This window comes from Mirounga leonina, unplaced genomic scaffold, assembly GCF_011800145.1.
Source record: "Mirounga leonina isolate KUSES-001 unplaced genomic scaffold, KU_Mleo_1.0 Mir_128, whole genome shotgun sequence".
In the NCBI taxonomy this organism is placed as follows: domain Eukaryota; kingdom Metazoa; phylum Chordata; class Mammalia; order Carnivora; family Phocidae; genus Mirounga; species Mirounga leonina.
Window position 1 is genome coordinate 14995819 of NW_023270320.1, and position 24034 is coordinate 15019852.

Consider the following 24034-nt stretch of genomic DNA (forward strand, 5'->3'; position numbering starts at 1 on the left):
TTCTGTCTCTCTGACAAATAAATAAATAAAATCTAAAAAAAAATAAAAAATAAAAAATAAAAAATAAAAAAATAAAAAAAATAAAATAGTGGTACATTGTAAGAGACTCTTAACGATAGCGAACGAATTGAGGGTTGCTGGAGGGGCGGTGAGCAGGGGATGGGCTAAATGGGTGATGGGGATTAAGTAAGGCATCTGTAGTGATGAGCACTGGTGTTACATGTAAGTGATGAATCACTAAATTCTACTCTTGAAATCAATATTGCACTATATGTTAACTCACTGGAATTTAAATAAAAATTTGGAAGAAAAACAAAATAATAAAATAATTAAATTGAACTAAATTAAATTAAATTAAATTAAATTAAATTAAATTAAATTAAATTAAAAAGTGGTACATTAACCTCACTCGGGAACTCAAAAGCCCTCAAAAGTGAGAAAAATGCCTTAATGGGCTCTAGGAGCTTTGATGTGTAAACTATTCAAGGTCTTCTCCCAAGCTAAGGACACATTCTCCATAGACAGAGGCTCATGGAATCCCTCTATTAGTATTCATCTGCCTATCCCATAAAACATGACCTAGCAAGTCATTTTCAGTCAAATCTGAAAGAGGGGCAGAGGGCCCCAGGTAACATAATGCGCCCAGAACATGTCTGAAGCTCTGACAGGTGCAAACAACTCCACTTGTCTAAATATAATTTCACTTAGGCAGTTTGGAAACAGTCTTTCCCACTTTCTATTCTGATCAGGCAAAAGAATGTTCTCTTCTTCAGTTCTGACTCTTGGTGCTGGTTATTTATATTTAGATGCACTGTGCAATAATTTTTATTCAAGGGGAAGGAAAGTTAGAATGCTGCGAAGAAAAAAAAAAAATTCTTCCAAAATCTGGGATGAAGTTAAGAGCTAGGTTTAGGCTATTTTTGAAATGTGTTCAGTTGAGAAGGAGATAAGATATTAATAGTATTTTTTTTCAAACTTTCTGGATGAACAAAAAGCTGATGTTAACACATGCATAAAGAAACATTGTCTAATATTTAAGCCAGAAAGAAGACTTAATTCTTAATCAGTAGAGTGGAAATTCTTTTGAGGGACATATAGAACCCTGCTCCTTTGCCAATTGCCGCCATGCTTTCTCCCATTACCCCTAAACTCTGACTCGCCTTCAGGATCCTGCTCAATGCTCACTTCCCTAGAAGCCTCAGCTGACCTTCATTTCCCATCCCACATCCATGGCCACACATGCGCAGTCTTCCTCTTGGCTCCCAAAATACAGAGAATTACCTTCTACACATTTATCCTACATCGTTATTTATTAACCTAAGAGCTTCTTGAGAGTAAGATTATATTTCACTGATTTTCCACTTCTAGGACCCCCATTTACAGTAGTTACTCAATAATGTGTTGTTAAAAGAGTAAACAAATGTGTAAGAGAGGATTGAAGAAGTCACAGATGAGCCCAAGTGCAAGGAAGATAGCCACCATATAGCCACTAAAAGCCACCAAAAAGAAAGTTTATGGGAAAAATATAATTAGCTTTGCTTAGCTACTGCTAGGCTTTTGGTTTATTTCTATGGGGAGGTTGGCTTACTAAATGAAATTAAGGCTAAAATTCAATGCCAGATATTATAAAAGGGACTTGGTATGCGTTGACTGAAAGGTTGACACTTTCCTTTTTTACTTTTTTTTCTACTATAAAATGAAGGTGAGTCAAGATCTTACAGAACTAAGGGCCAGTCCAGCTCTCAGGTTCTGGGGTCCTGGACCTGCTGAGTTCGGCAGGAACAGTCCTCCAGAGCTTGCATTCCAGCTCTATTCTGACTGCTGAGGAGACTGTGCTCTCTTCAAGAAGCCACAGTCCCACCTACCAAGACTGTGGTGAGCCATAACTAAGTTTAGCCCCACTCTCCTGCTCTGAAATAGTCATCTAAACCACAGGGGAAATTAGTACCCATGGTTTCCTAGATCTATGTAAGGAAGATGCTTCCAAACCTTAATGCTATAAGGTTGTATTTACTTGTCCCAACTCTTTCCCGGTTTGGTTCAGATCACCCCTTGCCTGCATTCATTTTGCAATACCATTGGCTCTTCATCTTTGCCCACTCCTCTAGCATGCTCACTACCCTTGAGAAACGTAGCCAACACTTGGCTTCAAAAATCAACGTACTCGGGCGCCTGGGTGGCTCAGTTGGTTAAGCGACTGCCTTCGGCTCAGGTCATGATCCTGGAGTCCCGGGATCGAGTCCCGCATCGGGCTCCCTGCTCAGCAGGGAGTCTGCTTCTCCCTCTCCCGCTCCCCCTTCTTGTGCTCTTTCTCTCTCTCACTCTCTCTCTCAAATAAATAAATAAAATCTTAAAAAATAAAAATAAAAATAAAAAATCAACGTACTCATCAGCTAATAAAAGGGGTTTAGAGTTGGCAAAGGGAATATTGTATTTGCCAACCGCCTACCAATAGCTGATTTCAGAGGTGGTCCTTTTTCAGATATGCCCATTAAAAAAGAAGGAAGAGGACTAATAATTGCCCTTCAGACAGGAAGACTGTGTCTTGAGCTCAAGGCCTGTATTGGATTAAGGCAACCTACCAGTGTTTTAGTTTTACATTTCTAGTAAAATTAGAATTTTCTCTCATATCCCTTAAAAGCAGAAATTCTCAAATGCCATGTTCAACGTAATGAACTGTCCTAAAGCTAAATATATCTAGTGTGAAGGAATGGTCTTTACTCTGATACTACGTTTATTAGTTTGTTTTTATTGTTAAAGGGTATTTTTTTTTTTTTTAAAGAAAAGGTCGGTAACAGAAGATGGTAATTTTAATGTTTTGGCACTTTAATAAGCTGGCAACCCTCTGTCGATTTCCAAAATTCATTAAAACTAGAAAACTAGGATGCTCATCCCTAAAGTGGCTAGCTCAGAGCTGAGCACATATGATTATGTGAATATGTATTTAAACCGATCTCATCTGAGAGGGAGGGGCTGGTCTCTTCTGGGTGCATCATTCTCTACAGACGTCAAGGTGGATCATAGAACTCCTGGGGGCCCTGCAGGTACAGGTATTTGTAGCAGATTCAAGTCAGGTAATTGCCTCTGAAACATACCTCCCTGTATACCTATATATGTGGCACTCTGTGAGACGGCCCCAGTAACAACTTTATTTTTTTTAAAGGTTTTATTTATTGATTGATTTGAGAGAGCGAGCGAGAGAGAGAGAGCACAAGCAGGGGGAGCAACAGGCAGAGGGAGAGGGAGAAGCAGGCTCCCCGCTGAGCAGGGAGCCCCATGGGGGACTAGATCCCAGGACCCTGGGGTCATGACCTGAGCCGAAGGCAGACGCTTAACCAGCTGAGCCACCCAGGCGTCCCCCCCACCCACCCAGTAACAACTTTATAAGATGATGTTACTGTAGCCCTCTCACAGTAACACCTGGGCCCCTGACGAGCACAAAGCCAGCGTCAGTAATTACGTGTTTTCAAAACGATCCTTAGAGCTGGAGATCCCCATCCCAAAGAGCCTCCACCTAACACGGAGGCAAACAACACCTGGTACTCTCTTGGGGCTTCTCTGGGATTGGCATGTGATGGGGAAGTTGCCGGTCATGGGTGAAGCCCCTGGCCAAAGCGTACCATGAAGGCGGGCTGCTGGACGGCTGGACGGCGTGGATGCAACGCAACTACTCCTGCGCCTGTAGGAAGGCTTTGCCCGGCCAGGACTTTGCCTAGGAAGAGGGAATTTGGCAAGCCGCCCGCGTGCCAGCCTTCTTGGTGTAACGCGACGCTCTTCTGTTGGAAAGTGCCTCTGCCCCCTGGCGCCGGTCCGCAGGCTCCTGATGAAACCGTGACCCCACTACCCCCGGCCCAGCCCCTGGGCTGCAGCCCTAGCGCTCCCGGCGCGCAGCCAATCACGCGGCGAAGCGGTGCCAGCCCGGACGGCGGCTCCACGGCCATTGGCCCACGGCTCGCGTCCCGAGCGCGCCCATTGGTCGTGGGGGGCGTTCACGTGGAAGGGGTTCCGGGATGGCTTCCCAGGTGGGGAGAGGTGCCGGAAAGTTAAAGGGAGCCGCGCGTGGCGGTTGGTGACCGGCCACCGGGAGGAGGCGAGCGGGCTGCTCTCGCGCGGACGGATGCGTCTGCCCGCCAAGCGCGCGGACCTGAGTGCCGGCCCCAGCTCCTGCCGTCGCCGCCGCTGCCCCTGCCACCCCCGCGCGGATGCTGCGGCGGGCTGGCGCATCTGGACCTCGGGGCTTATGAGCTGTACCAGGTACGTCCGTCCCCAAGCCCTCGAGTCCCAGTGCAGGGCCGAGAAACGGCGGCGAGGGGCGCGCGCGCGGTGGAGACCTTCTTTGATTCCTTCCACCTGCACTTCCGCCGTCCAACTTGCAGTCACACTCCGGGGGTGGAACACTCTAGACGGGGTCGGGGCGGCTATTGCTTTCAGGTGGAAAGAGTAATCCAGGGAGGGACCAGAGGTGGGATGGAGCCTGGCCGGATCCACAAGTTCCACTGAAGTGCGGGTCTGGCCGCCAGGGGTAGTTGAGGGTGGCTGGGGCTGGGACTGCTGTGCCGAGTTCGAACCTGAGACAAGGCGCTTCCAGCCTGGGGCCCGACTCTTCCGGAGGGTGTCCCCGAAGTTGGGCGGTGGGGACTGGAGTGCAAGGAAAGGGCTTCCCCGTACTACGCGAGGAAACACACTTGGGAGTCTCTCAGGCCGCCGAGGGCGATGGGACCCAGAGCCAGCCCCGGTGCACGGTCCCCGGTCCCCAGGCAGGGGCTGTCGCGGGCCGGCGGGGGCGTAGCGGCCGCGCGGGGACGCTCGCGCGGCGCGGCCCCGCCCGGGGTTGCCCGGCCGCCCCGCCCGGGTGTGATAACTTGGGCTCCTCCTCCTCGTCGTCCTCCTCCCCCTGCCGGTCATAGCTCCGGGAACGGAGCGCCAGCCCTGCCTCCCGGACACACGACGCTCACGTAGTCCGGTGGCGGCCGCCTCCCCTGCCACCTCCCTCCGGGCTCTCCGATGCAGCGAGCCAGCTGGAGAGGGGGCTTCCCCACGGCCCAAAAGGTGGGTGCGGGACAAGGCGAAGGAGGCTCACGGAGTGCTTGGGGGCGGGGTGCAGGCCGGTTGGGCCGAGGGGGGCAGGGTCGCACTGACCTGTGGGATCTTCCAAGTCTGGAAGCTCTGGCCTTACTCCTGCCCCCTGCCCTGTTCATGGCACCCTTTTGAACCAGAGAAAGGGGTGTGAGGGGACTTGCTAGCCAAGGAGCGGGTATAGGGCCCGGAGCGACATACCAGAAGGGTTGGGGCCCGTCTGGGTATTGTTTACTGCAGAGGAGAAATCCAAGGACAGACTGGACTTGAAGACTTGGAGAGTTGCTAAAAGGTGTTGGAGCCTGTGGTCTGTGTGGCCAGGCCTCCCTGGGAGACCCAGGGTCCGGGAGAAGAGCGATTAGGGCTTTGAGCAGGGCTGGGGTGAAGAGGAAATGGTTCATATGGTAGGGTTGTCCAGCAGCCAAGACTAAAGTTGAAGACAGCCAGTGGACTCACCACAAAAGCAAAGTAGAGGTATTTCGGGGAAAGTGAGAGGGAAGAGAACAGAAGTTAGTGGGCATTATTAGCAACCAGGATTCAGAGCTAGAAGGGACCTCCGAGGAGAAACCTAAGCCCCGAAAGATTCAGTGACTTGCTCCAAGTGGCACAGCTAGGGGGAGGCCTTCCTAGGCTAGTGCTCTGTGTTTCATGTTGGGCATTTTTAGATGGCAAGTGCTGTAGCATTTTAACTTAACCTCCTTCCTCTAATAGTCTGTGTGTGTGTGCGCGCGCGGGTGTGTATCTCAAAGATGCTTTAGATGACGGTAGCAGGATAGAAGAGTGCAAGTGGCTTTTAAGGCTGTGAATAAGGGCCCCATGATCGGAGTAAAAAGAATAATATGTCAACTTTATTTATACTGTGTCAGCCAAACCTGTTGGGAGGGAGTAAAGTAATGCCAAAGGGTAGATGGACATGTCTTTTTAAAAAGTACAACCTGGTAACCTGGTTGTGGATGCTTACCTAGTACAGTTTCAGTGTTCCTGGTGGGTTCTTGGTCTGATTTTTCTGTCTTTTCCTATCAAAGTATGAAAATGGAGGGGAAATGTCTTGGCCTCAATCCTGAAAAAAGATTTACTTCCTATAAAAGGCACAGCCAAAAAGCCAGTAGCTCAGCTGCCTGAGACTGTGGAGATCATGCGGTTATTTTCTGTACAGGTCTATAGTTTCCTCAAGAAACACCACCATAACCTGATGAGCTGTCCTGAGAGCTGCGTTATTTGTCACTAGTGGAACAGGGAAAGTATTTATGCAAAACTATCCCTGTTCGCTTCAATTTTCATGGAGTGTTGGGGTTTGCCCTCTTTTGACCAGGAACACTGAAATCCACCCTTGGGCATGGTCCATTCCCTCATGGAGCAAAAATGATCTCTTAGGCATCTATTTGGAAGTCAAGTTTTTAAGAATCTGAGTAACAGCCACTCACACTCTCATGACCTTGTCCTGCAGCAAACTGATAGCGAATCCTGTGTCATACTCTGCTGGTTCAAATGTGTGTCTCTGTCTTCTCCTTCTGACTTTTTCTCTGGCCAACCTTGGTGACTCATATTCCCCGGCCTGGGAAAGGGCTGAGCAGCCAGGAGAACGTGTCAGGAGAGGAGGCCTGAGGTACAGCCTATGCATACAGTGTTGGAACTGATCCTTTTTATGCCATTTGTGGATAAAACACCTGCCCGGCTGCCTTCCTTTCAGATACTTAGGAAACTTAGCTTGTCCATCTCCATTGCTAGGAGTACTTCTGGGTGATGATCATCCCTGTCACAGCCCACTGGGGAATTCCTGAGCAGAGGGTCAGGAAGGCCTACATCACATCAGCATTTGGTACACTGATTCTCAAAGAACGATCCGGTTCATAAAAGCTGGAATCTACCTGTGAGGATAGGCAAATGGCCAACAGTCAGATCGTACCCTGTTTGGGGCCACAAGGGTTAATGTCCTCACCTCCAGTGATCGTGTCACTTAAATAGTGACGGGTGCTGGGCAGTGGTTGTTAGCAGTGCCCCTGAGTCCGTAGCCCTGTTAGGAACCCTCGGGCCACCAGGTAGTTAACTTTATTTTTGCCTTTCGTGGAAGAAGGTTGCAAAACCAATGAGGCTCTAGAGTGTGCCGGTGGAATTGTTTAATGAGCTGGCTCTGAGCAGAACCTCACCCTCCGACCCCCAGTTCCAATAGTTCTTAACAGTTCGGTATAAAAGGGATCTCGGGGAGGGCACCTGGGTGGCTCAGTTGGTAAGTGACTGCCTTCAGCTCAGGTCATGATCCTGGAGTCCTGGGATCGAGTCCCGCATCAGGCTCCCTGCTTGGTGGGGAGTCGGCTTCTCCCTCTGACCCTCCCCCTCTCATGCTCAGTCTCTCTCTCATTCTCTCTCAATAAATAAAATCTTAAAAAAAAAAAAAGGGGGGGGATCTCAGGGGCAAATGTACACCCGCTGGGTCCAAACAGTGAAACTTCAACTAAGTCTTTTAAATCCATAAGATTAAAAGCTGAGAGTGACTTTAGTCAACTGCAAGTGAGCAGATTCTTTCACTGATCCACTTGTTTTAGAATTCTGTTTCCACAGTATCTTGAGAGTTTCCCAACCTTTTTCTAATGAGCTGTTTTAACATTGTGTGGGGAAGCACGTATGAGGTGCAGGAAAGCACGTATTGAGGCTGGTTTGCAGGCTTGAAGGGACAGAGAAGAGGATGGAGAACTTACAATTGACCTTGTGCTGACTCAGGCAAGGAGGAAGGGCTGTAGGGTCAGAGGAGGAACCCAGCCTCCCTCAGTACACGCCCAGGTTGTCAGGGGTGGGCAGAGTGGGAGGGGCTGGGATGCAAGGTTTTGCCTACTTTGGGGGTATTTTTAATCCACATTTAATTAAAAAAAAAAAAAAACAACTACCTGTGTTCACATTAGAGCTGAAAGTGAACGGTGCGTTCTAAGGAAGTTTTCAGTGGACAGGGGAAAAGTAAAATTCATGTACTTTTTAAATACAGGGTTGTTTTGTTTTGTTTTGTTTTCACATTGAACCCATTTGCCAACCCACTGACCCTCTGTAAAGCTATCTTGCCCATTTCAGTGAGAACTTTTCTTTTCCAGAACAATTGCATGGGTACAAAAACAGATAATAGAAAGCAAATTTACTCCTAAAATTTCCACTTGTTGATTTTATTAGAGGGGAAACAGTAAGATAAATATCCTTTAAAATATATGTTTAGATAAGTACATTGTGCCTATAAATTATTGTTTTGTGTCTCTGAATGAATGTGTGTGTTTTTCTCATCATTCATCACCAAATGGTTCCTGCATCCTAGGGAATGGCTGTATTTCTTTTGGAAAATGGGATCAAACCCAATGTGACTTTGTTCTTATTTTTCTTTATATATTTGATGAATCAAAATCAGAAGTTGAAAATGAGATGTTTATTGGACTGAACCAGTGGTCTCAGCTCCTGTCAGAAGATGAGCAACATTTTGCCTATTGCTTCTCCTTAACTATCACCGTCACCCTGGAGCCCCCCGCCAGTGGGCAGGACTAGGGGAGGCCTGAGAGCAAGCACCCCAAAAAACCACCACATACCTACACCTTTGCCATAGTAAGGGGGGAGAGGTTTGGGACCTAGTCCAGATCCTGTGTTCTGCGGTTCGCAGACTACGGATTTTAAGCCTGGTTTCGTCACTGACTTCTTCAGGTAGCCCGTTGTAACTATCAAATCAGAATATAAATTTGGTATGGTAATTAGATGATAAAAATTGCTTGGTTTTGTGAGGCAGTCGTGTCGGATGGGATAGGTTTTGGCCAATCTTAAATATTTGAGGCATTTTATTAGATTCATTTTTTTCTCCCTGATTATAGAAGTGATGTTATTTTTAAAAATACAACACAGGAAAACAAATTTCCTGAAATCACATCACCTGGATATTCTGACAATTTCAAGTACATCTCTAGTCTTTTTTCTGTACATATGCCTAATATTTTTCCCCCCAAGTCTAGTCTCTATGTACAATTTTATCTTCTCTATTTTTTACATTAAAAATATATCATAAATTTTTTCCATGCCACTTAAACCTTTTTTCCAAAATTTTTTTTTTGGTTTTAATAATGATTAAAATTTTTTTTCTGGTTTTAATAATAATACAAAATTTTATCACTGGATGTTGTATACCTAATTTAACCAGATACCTGTTATTGGTCCTTTAGGTTTTCTCACCTTTTCCTCCCTATAATGTTGCATTGAACATTTTAGTACTTTAACCCCCATGCATTAACTCCTTAAGATTAATACCTGTATCTGATATTAGAACTAAAAATGATAATATTTAGAAAGGGTTTGCTGGTTTAGACTAATCCATGTGTTCATATTATTTTTCAAAAGTCTTTACTAACTCAGGAGGTAAAAACAGGCATTGTTTCCTAATCTAAATTCTCTAATTATAAGGTTGGACATTTTGCATATTTCTAGGGCATTTTTAAGTTTTTTTCATGAATTTTCCATTCATGCTCTTTGCTCATTTTTTTATGTGGACTATTTGATTTTGTTATTGTTTTGTAAGAACTCTTTGTATACGAAGGTATTAACTCTTCGCTGCCATACTTTTTGTAAAATGTTTTCCCAGTTTGTCTTTAAGCTTTTGGTTTTACTTTTTTTTTCACTTAGAGAAAAATACTGTTTCTATGAAGTCAGATTTAACCTGATCTTGAGCACAGTTCTCTTTGCCTTTTATTCTTATAGAGGTTATCTTCACTATAGAAAAAAACAAATATCCACCTATATGAAAGGTTTAAAAAAACTAAATTATTGGCATTTTGTAAAAGATACACTGGCATATAAAAATCTAGTGTACAGGTTTGTGTCTGTCTTCACATTTGAATTCCAGTGTCTAGCATACTACCTGGCGTATAGTAAATACCAATCGATATTTATGGGATGAATTCATTTCTTTTGGGGCTCTTGGGTGGCTCAGTCAGTTAAGCATCTGCCTTCAGCTCAGATCATGATCCCAGGGTCCTGGGATCGAGCCCCACATTGGGCTCCCTGCCCAGTGGGGAGTCTGCTTCTCTCTTCTCTCTTGCCCTCTGTCCCTCTCCCCGCTTATGCTCTCTCTCAAATAAATAAATAAAATCTTTAAAAAAAGAATTAATTTCTTTTTATCATATTAGAGCATTACCTACCAAAGTATGTTTCTCAGAACATGTGTTCTGCAAGATGCTCCACAAAAAAAGCATTCCTTGGTCAGATCAGTTTGGGAACTCCTGCAGACAGAACGGTTTTGTTATTCCCCAAGGCACTCTAGCGGACTGAGGGCCCCAAGAAATCCTGGTGGAAATACCTGTGAATTTAGTTTTAAAACCAGCAGCTCCCTACTTTTTTGTTTTAACCTTTGCCCTCTTCCCCCCCACATACACTTCACACGCTTAATCTCCCCTGAAACTGAAGTCACACTGGCCCACACTTGAGTTAATGCCGCCGTGTGGGCCAAGACGAAGGCAGACACTGTTTGCCAGCCCCCGTTGGCATGTTGCCTTGAACGTCCGTCTGATCTGGTTGCCGTTTCTTTCTCTTCTTTGGCCAGGGTTCTAGCCTATTCGTCTAACCCCATGATGGCAGTGGACATAGCGTGCAGATACAGCTGCATGGCCCCTTCCCTGCGCCAAGAGAGGTTCGCCTTCAAGACCTCACCGAAGCCAAGTGAACCACTGAGGCCGTGCATCCAGCTGAGCAGCAAGAATGCAGCCAGCGGGATGGTGGCCCCCACCGTCCAGGAGAAGAAGGTGAAAAAGCGGGTGTCCTTCGCAGACAACCAAGGGCTGGCCCTGACAATGGTCAAAGTGTTCTCAGAATTCGATGACCCATTAGATATTCCGCTGAACATCACCGAGCTCCTAGACAACATTGTGAGCTTGACGACAGCAGAGAGCGAGAGCTTTGTTTTGGATTTCATGCAGCCTTCCGCTGATTACTTAGACTTTAGAAACCGGCTTCAGACCGACCACGTATGCCTTGAAAACTGTGTCCTGAAGGACAAAGCCGTCGCAGGCACGGTGAAGGTGCAGAACCTGGCATTTGAGAAGATGGTGAAAATAAGAATGACATTCGACACCTGGAAAAGCTTCACAGACTTTCCCTGTCGCTATGTGAAGGACACTTACGCCGGCTCGGACAGGGACACGTTCTCCTTTGACATTAGCTTGCCTGAGAAAATTCAGTCGTATGAGAGGATGGAGTTTGCCGTGTGCTTTGAGTGCAGTGGGCAGACTTACTGGGACAGCAACAAAGGCAAAAACTATAGGATCATCCGAGCCGAACTACAATCCACTCAGGGCACCGCCGAGCCACCAAACGGGCCCGATTTCGGAATATCCTTTGACCAGTTTGGGAGCCCTCGGTGTTCCTACGGTCTGTTTCCAGAGTGGCCGAGTTATTTAGGATACGAAAAGCTGGGGCCCTACTATTAGTGACTGCTTGTGTTGGAGCTCGGCTGAGCAGGTGCGGAGAAGCCTCGCTGCGGTCATGGGCGCGTGGAGACGGAGGCCAGGAGGAGCGCTCAACTGCCATTCGGCACAGTCTTCGGAAAGAAAGGATCCTATTCACTTGTTTTCTTAAGCCAGCAAAGCCAACCAGGTTTTAGATCACAGGACTGGTTTCACACTCAGAGTAGATGTGGGGTGCTGGTCGGCTGGGCACCCAGGGCGGCCACGGGGGTCGGAGCAGGACCCAGGCCCGCGGGCATTGCCGGGGACGCTGGAGGACGGTGGCTTCATAACGAGGCCACCGGGACGCGCCCTGGCTGCCTGGAGGAGCGGCTCCTGCCCCCTGGGATGTGGACAGTCACCTGGAAGTCACTCCATCCCCAGCCACCTCCCATGGGACCCTTGCCGTTCATCTCTGGGCGCTCCCCACCCAGCCGTGTCCTTCCTGCCTGTCACTGCTGTTCCTTGTGTCCACGTACTCTACTTCACACTTTAGCTCTGTGGTTTTTGCTGGGTTTTTTTTTTTTTTTTTTTTTTTGCATTTTTGTTTTCTTCACTGTTCATCTGATGTTCAGGAAAAGATAAGGCAAATTAGCCTGTGATGGAAACAGGCGCTTCCTCTTCCTGACCCCACATATATGTGTTCCAGCAGAGAAGGACATACCAGTTATCCAAAGTAACTTGGCTCCTATGCGGGGTTCCAGACTGCAGGCTTCTGACAGGCAGGACCGCGAGGGGACACCGGTGGCTTTTCCTCTTGGCTTTTGGGAGAGCTTTCGAAGTACCCACTCCTATCCTGAGTCACCAGACAGCCTAATTACAAGATTTGCTGGAACTTGCTCGGCTGGTTTGCAGGCATCTCATTCTTCCCAGAGGGATTTTAGACTCTCCTTTCCTAGAGAGCCCTCCTCCATGCTGTGTCCAGGACATCTTGATTTGCAGATCTGATGGATCCTCAAAACATCTACTTAGACTATGATCTGCGCTATCCAGGACCCTTTGCAAGCACCCAGGGACTTTGATTTGGGTGTTCTTATTTATGGTGTGTGAGTATATATAAAAGGGATAGAGGAGAAAACCCTCACCAAGTTCTCATATTTTATTTTCAAAGTGTGGCAACTCTGAAATATCAGAGAAGAATTGTTCTTACCCATATTGGACCATGAATTAAAAGTCTCTTTTAAAAAGTTCATACTGTCGTGAGACTCCTGGGACATTCACTGACAGATGGATCCCCAAACCCTGTAATTCTTCGGGGTGAGATTGGTTTGTACTTGGGGGTGTTTAAAAAATATTTTTACATATGTATTGGGAGAAGGTTGGGGTTTTGTTTTTTTTTCTGTTTTGTTTTTGGAGCTTAATTAAATGACTGTCTCGTTTTCCATTTGCCTGATTTTAGTAAAGTGAGATTTTCCTAAGCAAGGCAGGAAGAGGGATCCACAGCTGCCTAGATTTGGAGGCCCAGCCACTGGACTCTGCAAGCAGAGAGTCATCTTTTGCTTGCATATTCCAGATCAATTGGAAGAGGCATCCTGGCTTCTGTGGCTTTGTCAGTTAGTGTCAGGCAGGGATGGAGTGTCTTGGCTCCTAGAGTTTTGTGGTTGGTTTTTTGTTCCCCTTCTTTTTTGAACTTTACAATGTTTTGACTTTTTAAATGTTCTTAAGTGATGTTTGATGTAATTCTTGTTCCTAAAACTGGCTGTTACTCGTCTGTGATCTAGTGCTTTATTTTTTATGCCTCTCCCAGAAGGGTAGGACTCGGGGATCACATAATATAATTTATGGGAAAATCGCATTTTTATCTTACGCTGAAATTGGGCAGAATTGTGTTTTATCTAGACATATCTATATCAGATACAGAAACGGGACTTTCAGTGTCACAGTCTGGTGATCAGAACTATCGATAGTGCAAATCAAAACCGAATGGAAGCAAACCATTTTATATAGGTCGTGAATTTATTTTGTTTTGAGAAGTCCAGTCCCTCCTCCTCCAAGTCAAGAAAGGTACCAGGTGCCCTGTCATTTATGTGTTACCAGACTGCAAGTAACAAGATCATTCTGTATTCAAAAGAAAAATGCCTCAAGAGACGCCTGTTTGGTTTTCAGTAATGGTGATCTTAAGACATTCCCGTGTCAAAATTTGAAATATGGTAATTCAGCAATAAGGAGCTCTTAAAAGCAGCTATAAGCCCTCCCCTCCCCCATCCTTACTCCCAGCTCACCCCAGCTTTTTTGCTGGGGGCACTGGTTGCAAATCCCCCGCCGGTGCACCTGGGATGCTCGCCCTACCAGGCAAGTCGTCACCTGCCTCAAAGACCCTTCTCTGACTAGAGAATGTGGTTGCGAGACTTTCCTGTCAGCCTCGTCATTCAGGGAGGCAGGGGCCTCTGAAGAATACTGTCTTATTCACCAGTCTCTCTCCCTTGGGCCCAGTTCTGTCCCAGGATATCAACGGATGGTCCCAGGATCTGCAGAACCCCTCCTTATTTCGGAGCTCACCATCAGTAAGTAGGTCTCCACACTTCAGACAGTGACAGATTTCTTAGTTGGAGACGTCACTGCAGCCTGACTTGGGGGTTTGCCCCTCACACAGCTGTTGGTGATGGGGACGAATGTCCCCCAGCCCCAGTGCCCTTTCCAAGTTGCCCCCCAAAGGATGGGCCTCCCACTACACTAGTACCCTTGTCCAGAAATGGGGAAGCAGCTCCATTTTGTTTCATGTTTATTTCCCCCAATGCCCTGGGGAGCATTCGCAAATTAGGTGCAATAAATAAGTTGGACTATAGAAAGATACATAATAAATAAGCTTTCAGTGTTTCTTGGAAGATAGGAAGCATTTGAATGGGTTTCTTTTTATTTTTGGAAGTATTCTGATGAAAGGGGAAGTGGTGAGAAATAATGGGAGTTCTGTAGTTCTCCAGAAATTAAAGCAATTTCAGAGTCAAGGTAGAATTTATTTTTTCTCTAAGGTTTCATTTTAATGGTGGAAAACATTACTGTTTCAGTGTTTTTTAAAGATGTAAATTTCGAATGGCTAAAAGAATGTTTCGTGGTTTTGATCTTTGCGTATAATTTGCTTTTTAAAAAGAAGCATTATTTGTAGTCACTTGGAGGTTCAATGGGTTATAGGTATGTTTAGAAACCAAAAAAGAGTCGGCTCATTTTTTAGAAGGGCCCGTTTTCCGGGTCTTCCCCCTCAGTGGACAGTGAATGAAAACTTTGATTGTCTTTCATTTGTTTCCTCATCGAAAATTCCTCCTCTGGGTGCGGTTTGCCAGAGCAGGCCCCGTGGCCCTCTGCTCTGGGGGGGTTCCGATCACTGAAACCGGGGAGGAAGAGTCATAAGCCTAATATGATCTTACCGGGTCTCAAAGACATTCTGGTGGCTTCTCTGCGCTTCCCAAAGTGGACACGTGGGACTGGGAAGGGTGTCTGTGGTTTGGGGCGGCTTTTCCTCGGCATGGTTGGAAAGCCGGGAATGTTTTTGGCAGTTTCGGTGCTCAGTTCCTAGAGCCTGCTGGACCTGGGAGGACTCCCAAGAAGGCAGGTGTGAAGACGATGTTTCACTTTTACTTCAGTGTGAATGGAGAACCGAAGGCTCGTCTGCACCCAATGCCTCAAAGTGCCTTGTCAAGAAACGTCCGCATGTTTAAAAAATAAATAAATATTTTTGTACACAGCGTTTAAAGGGAAATGCACTTTAAAATCACAAGAATGGATGTCTTTTGTGTGGTATAAGAGAGTGGTTGGTTTGTATCTCAAAACGCAAAAATGTAATAAAGGTAGAAAGCACAAGACTGAAACTGTTCTATTTTAAAACGGACTCTTCTGGGAGCCAGAGGCTGGTGAGAATTTTTTTTTTTATCATTTTCTTTTTTTTTAATCTTTTTTTTTTTTTTTTTAATTTTAAGTCATCTCTACCCCCAACATGGGGCTTGAACTCACGAACCCAAGATCAAGAGTCGCACGCTCCATGGACTGAGCCAGCCAGGTCCCTGGGGAGAGAATTATTTTCAATTAGTGTGTTTCCACATATGGAATGTAGGTTTTCAAAGGGCTAGATCTCAATCAGGGGCTGAGTTAGAAAGCTGAGACACACAGGGAGGTGGTCATTACGGTTTAGCTGTCCCCGTGGTGAAGGCCGGTCACAGCTAAGGGCTAGAGAAACACAGGGCCAGTGTTGTTCCGAATCCATTTTCACTGATCTGAGGGCACGTCTCCTACCCTCTCACTTGCTCGTGAAGCATATTTTGGGCTGACTGTTTTTACAGGTAGGAAAACTGTAAACATGGTCGTGGTGGCTTTTACCTGCTTGTTCCGACAGACTGTAACCAGCAAAGCCAACCAGCTCCTGGTGGGGCCTCTGTTCCTTTGGATGTCAGCACTCGTCCTAAGTAAGATTTCCAGAGATGTTTTATTTCAGAGTTAGATGGGATGGAGGGAGAGGCAAATTGCTGCCAGACGTTTCCTGTAACTCAGTGTGCACCACGCTGCAAAGGCCCATGGGAAAGAAGAGCGCAGCAAACCTCAGCACCTACTGAGTCAATGCAGAAAAGGAGTACGCATACCTGCCTTTCTCAAGACGGTCAAACACGGCCCACAGTTCGCCTTCACAGAAATGGGACGGGGGAAGAGTCAACAGTGGTTTTTTTACGAATGTGTCTATTTGAGATTCAGTATGGTTTTCATAACCATTCCATAATTCTAGCTTGTGAGACAGATATCTCAGAGATGTCTGGAGGGGCAAAAAACAACAACAATAACAACACAAAGCATTTTCCTAGGGCAACGTCCCCAGATTAGCAAATACCCAGCTCTGAATTATTCAGTTGAACGTTTACGGCTTATCTACCTACCGCGTGCAAGGCGGTGCAGTCCCTCTAAGAGATATTCCTGTTCTAGATGAATCCCCTGACAGCCAGGAAAAGCAGTGTGTCCTGCTGACTCTCCGTATTAGGAGTCAGAGGCCTGGGTCCTGGCCTTGACTCTGCTGTCCCCTATCAAGTCTCTTACCAAAAGGGCTCTGAGTGTTCGTAGCAGGGATAAGACAACCAGGGGATCTAGTGGTGCCCCAAGTACTTAAGAGTCAGCCAACATGTTCATTTTAAAAATGCTTCTAAATATAAACTTGTAAGAAATACCATGTACACCACTTCCATTCTTCACAAGAATCACAGGAATGAATAGCATTCCAGACAACAGCTTGGACTACCTAAAATCAGTGTTCAAGCTGAAGAGACAGCAGCTCGTGTTCATGGGTAAAGACCCGAAGGCCCTCTGTGTGTGTCCTCAAGTCACAGAGCCAGTCCGTGACAAAGCCAGGAGGATCACGTGGGTCCTTTATTCTTTTTCCAAGAACTCTCCCCCCTGACACTGGAGTCATGCTCGCAGAACTGACGCTGAAGTGGTCAATTCTGAAAAGTCGGTCCCTCCCTCTGGAGAGATGCAGTCCCCCGGGGGAGGAGTGAACACATTCGTCTCTATTTTTTTTTTTTTTAAAGATCTTATTTATGTATTTGACAGAGCGAGAGAGAGCACAAGCAGGGGGAGCGGCAGAGGGAGAGGGAGAAGCAGGACCCTGGGATCGTGACCTGAGCCAAAGGCAGCCACCCAGACGCCCCAACACACTCGTTTTTAGATGCAAATGGCACATCCCTCCCAAAGGCTTCCTCAGCATCTGTGAGGCCCACAGGCCACGTGAAAGCATAAATGCAAACAGTACGTGATCTGGGTATCCAAGGGCCCAGCTGGATGTGATGGGTGGCAGGGAACCGCCAAAGGGGCCTGTGGCTACAGAGGCATTCCAGCCCCTAGGCAGGACTCGTGGCCTCGGCGTCATCTTCCACCAGAAGGGAAGGCCTTTGTCATGGCTCGGGAAGGCTCTAATCCTCCCTCCTCTCCCTTCCCCATGAAGAGCCCTTGGTGAGGAGATGGAGAGGGAATCTCAGCAGAGATCTGTGTCCATGAGGGATTCTCCGGTAGGTGACATGTTTAGTCAGCGTCATTCATCTCACAAACACGGACGTCCCTCCATAACCTTGGGCCCTCAGCTGGACTTGAATTTGACAATGGTAAGATGAGGATGTATAATGCTCATTTTCCTCTGGGGTCAAAAACATTAATGATCTGGGATCCCGACCCTCCACCCCAAAATGCAAGATCGGATGATTAGGTCAGGGGTTGGCAACCTTTGTCTAAAAAGGGCCAGATAGTAACTATTTTAGGCTTTGCGGGCCACCTGCAGCCTCTGTCACATATTCTTCTGAAAACAAAACAAAACAAAAAAAAACCTTTAAACATGAAAAACTGTCCTTAGCTGTGGGCTGTACAAAAATATAAAATCGGCCAAGGGCTAGACTTGAACTGTTGGCCGCAGCCCGCTGTCCATGGTTGAAAAGTTGTCTAGGAAGAGAGACTTCAGAGCAGACTCGCAGACCCTCAGTGGAGACCCAGAGTCAACTCATCAGCTGGTTCATTTAGAGACCCTACAGTTGATGGTCCAAACGGGAATGCTTTCAAGAAGGAGCAAGGGTGCTATGAATTACCACGGAGCACTCCACATGAGCTACGAGCAACCCGAGCAAACCCTGCTGAGTGAGCCCTGCCCGTGCTCCCCCATCCTGGGCCTGTGGGATCCTCTCAGACCTTTGGGGGGCCCAGAGAGCCCAGGATGGTCATGGGCTGGGATCAGTTCTGGCTGGATAGTCCTTCTTTTTTTTGGATGAGTTATAACAGAGTGGTGATTTCGTCTGTGGTTTAGATGTGTTTATGTTGGTTAGGTTTTCTGTTTCCTAATTGTAGTGCGGATGGCCAAAGACCCTCTGGAAACTCTAGTCGATTCGAAGAGGAAAGGGGTTATTAATGGTTTGGACATAAGTCCTGCCACCTCTTTCCCCTCCTCCCCGTCCCTACCCAATAGAGCATGGCAGAGCTCCCTGAGAAACTGTTTACTGGGACAGAGGCTGAATCTAGCCGTACTGCAGGCCCCAGGCCTCAGGCCTCATAAAGTAACCCTGACGGGCTCCTGGGAACTTGGCCAACTACACGGTCTCAGCTCATCTTTCTCTGGCCCAGCGAGCTCAAGAGGCCTTAAGACACACAGGAAATCAAGGAGGTGGGAATTCCTCTCCCTTCCTGCTGGCCATCTCTGTGATGCAGACATACATGCTCTTCCTTTTAAATCTGTCGCTGCCTCCTCCTGGCCTTCACTGTCAGCTAGAACTGAAGGAAGGTCTGCAATGCCGAGGAAACCCTAATGTTCATGCTGTGGGGACCTGGGGAGGTTGTTATGAAGCCCCAGTATACCCAAAGGGAACTCCACCACCAAAGGGGAGGTGAAGCTTTCTGAGAAAGTAGGAACACCACACATCACAACGTGCGCTGTGACAGTTGATGAGAAAGAGAAATCACTCACTACTGCTGGGCCCACCCCCAGGGCCACCTAGTTAATTGTCCTTTGGTAGATACCTTGGTCCCATCTGAATGTGGAACTAGCTAGGTGACATTTCACGGATCTTATTATCACACCGTTTTATCAAAAATTATGTTATTCGTCATTTGCCATTAATCAATTACCTATCGAAAAAAACACTGACCCATTCCCCCAGATATTTTCGTAAATCCTGTTTGCACACTGTTTTGCACATTTGCTCATGCAATCAAGCATCTGTTCATCTGAATTGTCCGGTCTCCGGTAGCTTTGCCGTCAGCTGATCAATCACCTCACCACCTTGAATCCTCATGCCTTGTATTACTCATGCATTATGATTACACACACACACACACACACACATTGAAAAGAAAAAGACAAATCATTTTCTTTCCAAAAATCCCTTTCACACCGGTTCATTTTTCTGCTCTCAAAAGGGCAGTTTCTGCCCCAGGCCTTCAGGCCAGGCGTGCTCTGTTCTAGCCAGGACTAAGGGCAGCACCGAATGAGCCCCACGGCCTGCAGGAGCTAGAGTAGGAAAGGAAGAGTGGCACAAGGCATTTGTCCTCCTTCCCAGCATCTCTCACTCCTTCTCGGCGTCCCTGCTGTCTCCCCAGACAGGGAGTGTAGAGATACAGGGGACAGTCCACCTCAGACAGGAACAGCTGGTGGTTTTCACATTTTTTACGAAGCATTGGAATCTGCTTCTAAACTAAATCTGACATGAACCTAATTAGTAAGATAAGTAGAAAAGGTGCTGGCCAAGGTGGAAATTGCAGGAAGCAGGGGACCACACCCATTTCCCCCTCCCTGGACTCCTGAGGCACTTCCTAAGAGCCCTGGGACCCAGAAATGGGTGAGAACCTTTGCCTTAGAGCGCAGAAGTTACAAGTCTCCTGACTCCTACGCTAGTGAATGTAGCTCAAGGATATCCTGTAAAATAAAACAAAAGCAAGCTGACAAACAAAACAAAACAAAACTTCTATGGGAGCAAAACACAGTTTAACCCCATATGATGCCAAAGGACTTGGTTATGTTTTGGTTCTATTATCGAAGATAATTATTATCCTCTTTCACAAAAAAATCATTGGCTTGTTCACAAGGACCGCATTGGAGTTGCCTATTATCGTTCCTAAGTGTCTCGCATTTACATACAAAAATTGAACTTCCGGACAAGGCAACTTCTATTCCATACTAACAGTAATACACAAAAGAAAACTACCGAGTGCTTCTATGGGCAAGGTGGCAGTTGGGGCCAAGTGCTTCGGGGAGTATAGAAAGAAAAAGATCATTGTCACCAAGCTATATACAATCTCTGGTGGTCATGTTAGCCTTTTCTTCTCCTGAACTGCACATGTTTTCACTCCAGTTACTTGCACCAGACTAAGGCCAGGGGCACCTGGGTGGCCCAGGGGTTAAGCAACTGACTCTTGGTTTCAGCTCAGGTCGTGATCTCAGGGTCAGAGTCTGCTTGTGGATTCTCTCTCTCCCTCTCCCACTGCCCCTCCCGCTCATGCTGTCACGCTAAAATAAATAAATAAATCTTTAAAAAGAAAGAAAAGAAAAAGACTAAGCCCAGACAGACAGCACTCAGGTTTCCTTTTTTAAAAAAATTAAACTTAAGGGGTGCCTGCGTGGTTCAGTCAGTTAAGTGTCTGCCTTCAGCTCAGGTCATGATCCCCAGGGTCCTGGGATTGAGCCCTACGTCGGGCTCTCTGCTTAGCAGGGTGTCTGCTTCTCCCTCTCCCTCTGCTGCTCCCCCTGCTTGTGCTCTCTCTCGCTCTCTCCCTCTGTCAAATATATAAATTTTTTTTAAATCTTTAAAAAAATCAAATTTGTTATTTTGAGATAATTGTAGATTTGCATGCAATTTTAAGAAATAATGAGAACCAGGGTACTGTTTACCAAGATTTCCCCAATGGTAACATCTGGTGAAAGTATAATACAACGTCACAATCAGGATGCTGACATTGATGTGGTCAAGACATGACAAAGGCCTCCCATGTTGTCCTTTTATAGGCACACTGCCTCACTCCCTCTGCCCCTCCTCCCCTCCCCTACCACCATTCCACCCTGGGCCTTGACCCCTGGTAACCACGAATCTGGTGTCCCTCATGTATAATTTTGTACTTTTGAGAATGTTATATAAATAGAATCATATGGTATGTAACCTTTGGGGATTGGCTTTTTCCACTCAGCATACTTCCCAGAAGATCCATCCAAGTGGTTTCATGTATCAATTTGTTCCTTTTTATTGCTGAGTATATTCCATGGTATAGACATTCCAGTTTGCTTAGCAATTACTATCTTGAAGAGCACTTGAGTTGCTTCTAGTTTAGGGCGATTACAAATAAAACAGTTATGAACGTTCACTTACAGGTTTTTACGTGAACGTAAGTTTCCATTTATCTGTGGCCAATGCCCAAGAGTGATACTGCAGGGTCATATGGTAGAGCCATGTTTAGTTTTGTAATAAACTGCCAAACTGTTTTCCAGAGGGGCTGTATCATTTTACAACGCCACCCGCCATGGACGCAATTTCTTCGCATCCTCACCAGCTTTGGGGGGTGTCACAATTTTTTATTTTAGCCATTTTGAGAGGTGTATAGTGCTATCTCATTGTGCTTTTAATCTGCATTGACCTAATGGCAGAAAGAGTATTCATAGACGGTTTGGTTGCTATCTGTATACCTTCCGTGGTGAAAAAGCCATTCATGTCTTTTGCCCATTTTCTAATTGGATTGTTTGGAGATTTTTTTGTTCTTTAACCGTTGAGTTTTGAGAACTCTTTAGATATTCTAGATACCAACCCTTTGTCCGATATATAGTTTGAACGTATTTTCTCTTAATCTTTAGCTTCCCTTTGCATCATCTTCACATGGGCTTTCTCGGAGCAAAAAAATTTTACTTTTTATCAATTTACCATTGTTTCCCTTTATGGGATGTTTTTATTTGGTCAAGTCTAAGAATTCTTTGCCTAGCCCAAGATCCCAAAGAGTTTTCCCCTATGTTCTCTTCTAAAAGTCTTAGTTTTGCACTTTAAATTTATTTTTTTTAAAGATTTATTTATTTATTTATTTGTCAGAAAGAGAGAGAGCACAAGCAGGGGGAGGGGCAGAGGCAGAGGGAGAAGCAGACTCCCCGCTGAGCAGGGAGCCCGATGCAGGACTCGATCCCAGGACCCTGGGACCATAACCTGAACTGAAGGCAGACGCTTACCCTACTGAGCCACCCAGGAGTCCCTGCATTTTAAATTTAAGTATATGATTCATGGGGCGCCTGGGTGGCTCAGTCGGTTAAGCAGCTGCCTTCGGCTCAGGTCATGATCCCGGGGTCTTGGGATCAAGCCCCGCATCGGGCTCCCTGCTCGGGGAGAGTCTGCTTCTCCCTCTCCCTCTGCCTGACCCTCTTCCTACTTGGGCTCTCTCTCTATCTCTCTGTCAAATAAATAAATAAAATCTTTAAAAAAATAATAATAAATAAAATAAAATAAAATAAATATATGATTCATTTTGAGTTCATTTTTTATAAGGTGAGAGGCTTAGGTGCAGGCTCTTTCCTTTTGTCTATAGAAACCCACCTGCTTCAACACCACTTGTTGAAAAGGCTGTCCTCCTTCCGTGAAATTGCTTTTGTACCTTTGTCGAAAAGCAGCTGGGCCTACTGGTGTGGGTCTCTACTCTGTTCCATCGGGGTATGTGTCTATCCCTCTGTCATTACCACACAGCCTTGACTACTGCAGCTTTATAGTAAGACCTGATGTCCGAAGAGTGATTCTTCCCACTTTATTCTTTTTCACAACTGTTTTAGTGATTCTAAGGATTGTTTTTTCATACGAATTCTAGAACAACCTTTAGCAGCAGCTGTTATGTAAGGGGCTTTGTGCTGTTCTTCCTGTAATTGCACACACGCACACACACACCCTGAGAAAGTGAGGTTTGGAGCTTAGTATCCAGAGAGAGGTCTTTCTGGTGTTATCATGGACTATACTTTCACTCTCTGTTTTCCTTGTCGCTTTGCCATCTTTGTGCTGTGGTTCAGGATGTGGCCATGAATCATAATATTTCATAAGGACCGAGTAAAAAAACTCAAGAACCACAGACTAAGAGATCATGGTGTCCAACCCCCAATCTGACAGCCACGCATGAGGCTGGAGAGATTCGGAGAGTTGCTGAAAGTTGATCAGGGTTTCTGGCAGAAGCCAGCCTCCTACCAGGGCCCTGACTATAGTCCCGAGCCTCGATGTCCTGCTACTCGGCTCTGAACTTGAAGTAGCACAATCCACAGCCGGGCCATTTGCCCACCTAGGTCATTCTTGCATCAGTTCTATTAGCCTATGTATCAGAGTCAGGGAGGGAGGGGAGGTGAAATAGAAAAGGGCTTTATTTCCGTCTCTGACTCTTTTAACCAGTTTAGTACTTTACAGATTCCAGTCCTATCTAAAATGTAAACGATGGAGGTGACCAGTAGACTACAGAAAAATAGACATGAGTCCTAACTCAGTGTTATGGCAATGGTCTAGCTGAAGGAAAAAAAAAAAAAAAACCTTGAGCCGTCAGCTACTAATGGGCCACTAATTGCAAGTCACTGTGGGTGATTGCCTAAGTGTGCCATCCTGCCCCTTGCCCTCAAGGAGCTTACAATCAGCTTGGAAGGGCTAGCAAATACTTATTGCCCAAGTGACGGGAAATGTGAGTTCATCATTAAGTAACCGTCATCCTGACTATAGGAACACATTTATTTTTCCGGGGCTCATTTCAACAGAAGTCAATACCGCCTTGAGGATGAATAGTATAACCTCTTGGTGAGAACCACTGAAAAACCAATTGTTTGTTTTTGTTCTTCTTTCATTAGGCATGATGCTTGTCTAGACCAGTTGACAAGCATTCTGCTGATTTAGCAACGTAAAAACCAGTGCTGACAGCCCTATTCCTGCCGCTATGGCCGAGGTCAAAAGGCACTGCAGAATTCACAAGCACACCCCACTCCCACACTTCTGGCGATAATTATAGTCCTGATGTAGACTTAGAGACACAGAAGACCCCTTGATGTCAGTAGTCCTACCATATCGGTAGAT

General features: G+C 46.2%; 1 protein-coding gene across 2 annotated transcripts; it reads left to right on the plus strand.

Annotated features, from left to right (window-relative positions):
• Positions 1 to 4042: 4042 nt before the first annotated feature.
• PPP1R3B (protein phosphatase 1 regulatory subunit 3B) lies at positions 4043 to 15325 on the plus strand. 2 transcript variants are annotated; one of them, XM_035004109.1, is made up of 2 exons: positions 4043 to 4254; positions 10631 to 15325. In XM_035004109.1, exons 1-2 carry the CDS (start codon positions 4118 to 4120, stop codon positions 11511 to 11513), a joined length of 1020 nt encoding a protein of 339 aa, XP_034860000.1. In that variant the 5' UTR covers positions 4043 to 4117; the 3' UTR covers positions 11514 to 15325. The 2 variants fall into 2 exon arrangements, with proteins under 2 accessions (XP_034860000.1, XP_034860001.1); XM_035004110.1 differs by lacking the exon at positions 4043 to 4254 and adding an exon at positions 4915 to 5049.
• The last annotated feature ends 8709 nt before the right edge of the window (positions 15326 to 24034 follow it).

Bases quoted from the DNA above. Each gene is read 5' to 3' on its own strand.
- PPP1R3B (XM_035004109.1), top strand. From the start codon at position 4,118: ATGCGTCTGCCCGCCAAGCGCGCGGACCTGAGTGCCGGCCCCAGCTCC. The intron at 4,255-10,630 runs GTACGTCCGTCC...TTCTTTGGCCAG, and splicing joins GGGCTTATGAGCTGTACCAG to GGTTCTAGCCTATTCGTCTA.